At 70.5% G+C, this 1,354-nt stretch overlaps 1 protein-coding gene across 1 annotated transcript in view; it reads left to right on the forward strand.

Annotated features, from left to right (window-relative positions):
- Positions 1 to 556: 556 nt before the first annotated feature.
- The window catches only part of CCDC142 (coiled-coil domain containing 142), a 7,075-nt gene continuing 6,277 nt past the window's right edge, over positions 557 to 1,354 (forward strand). Inside the window, 1 exon segment of the mRNA XM_085319547.1 lies at positions 557 to 604. Within this exon segment, the coding sequence (XP_085175673.1) occupies positions 557 to 604 (48 nt within the window).

The following is a 1,354-nucleotide window of genomic DNA, read 5'->3' on the forward strand; positions in this document are numbered from 1 at the left end:
GGGAGGGTGAGGCCGCCCAGCCGCCATGTTGGCTGCGGGCAAGCCGCACGCGACGGCGGCCCGCGAGGCCCAAGACACGCCGGGGGGGGCGGCGCGCAGCGCGGCCGGTGCCACGTCCCTTCATGCCATCCCAGTGCTGGGCTCGGCTGTGCTGTGCTGGGTCCCCGCGTCCCAACATGGGGCACGTCTGGGCTCGCTGGGCACTGTGTCCCCCCCGCAGCGTCCCCACATCGGGACAGGACAGGGCCCTGTGTCCCCCCACGGGGATGGTGTGCAGTAGAGACTAGTCATATGTTAAGGACTATTCCTACGTTGTATCTTAAATTAGCACGCTAGCGTAATCAAATTAGAGCTGAGATTCAGCACAGCACTCGCCATTTCCTATACATGGCACCGCAGGAGGGAGGCGCGGGCAGGTGCGCAGCTGCCCTGGGATCAGTGCGAGTCCCTCTCCTCGGATGCCAGGATTAGCGCGCGGATGAGGTCTAAGCTCATTTCCAGCCAGCCCTGCCCGTGGGCAGCTGCCTGGCCCTGGCTGCTCCGGGGATGATCCAGCATGGCGGAGRGCGGCTTTGAGAGGAGCTGCGGGAAGCCCTCCCTCGAGGTGAGGCCTCAGAGCACCGTGCCCRCAGGGGTCAGTGCCACATCCCCGGCAGGCGGGGACACTGCCGGTCCTGGGGGAGGGTGGCACAGTGCCCCTACCCCACGGCAGGGCCCTGCGAGGGGTGCGGGCAGCAGGTGGGCCGGGTCGGAGGGAGGCTCCTAYGAGGCCAAGCCAGGACTGCTTTGGGCTTTCCTGCCCCCGGCGGTTCTGAGGTCGAGGGTGAAGATCCCTGGCAAAGCCTCAGCCGTGAAAGTGGCGGCCGAGTCAGGCGGGAGCTGCCTGAGGCCGAGCCGAGCCGCAAGCCCCCTTTACCCGCCGTGGGCAGGTCGGGCCAGACTGGGACAACGCTGCCTCTGGCGTCCTCCTCCTCCTCTACGGCTCCACGCCCTCCCGAGCCCTTCGTGCTGCTAAAGCTCCCGGGGAAGACGCCGGGGCCAGCGCTGGCCTCACCCCCCGGCTGGAAGGGGCTCGGGAGCAAAGCAGGGCCCTCCTCTGCCCTGGGGCCTGGCGAGGGCAGCGGCGGGACCCCGGCCACGCCGCCGAGCCCGGGCAGGGCCCCCGCCAGGCCCTGCGGTGCTGCCCGCCGCCTCCGTTTCCGCCCGGCAGCGCTGCCGGTGCTCGTGGGGATTAGCACGCTAACCGGGACCAGGAGGGGCTCCGCGGGGGTCCCGGCGCGGCTGCCCTCTTTCGGGGCAGGACCCCGCTGGGGCCGCAGGCCGGCGGGAGGGCACAGGGCCCTTGCGGCAGCTC

This window comes from Rhea americana, unplaced genomic scaffold, assembly GCF_003343005.1.
Source record: "Rhea americana isolate MKP2758 unplaced genomic scaffold, rheAme1 scaffold_597, whole genome shotgun sequence".
NCBI classification, from domain to species: domain Eukaryota; kingdom Metazoa; phylum Chordata; class Aves; order Rheiformes; family Rheidae; genus Rhea; species Rhea americana.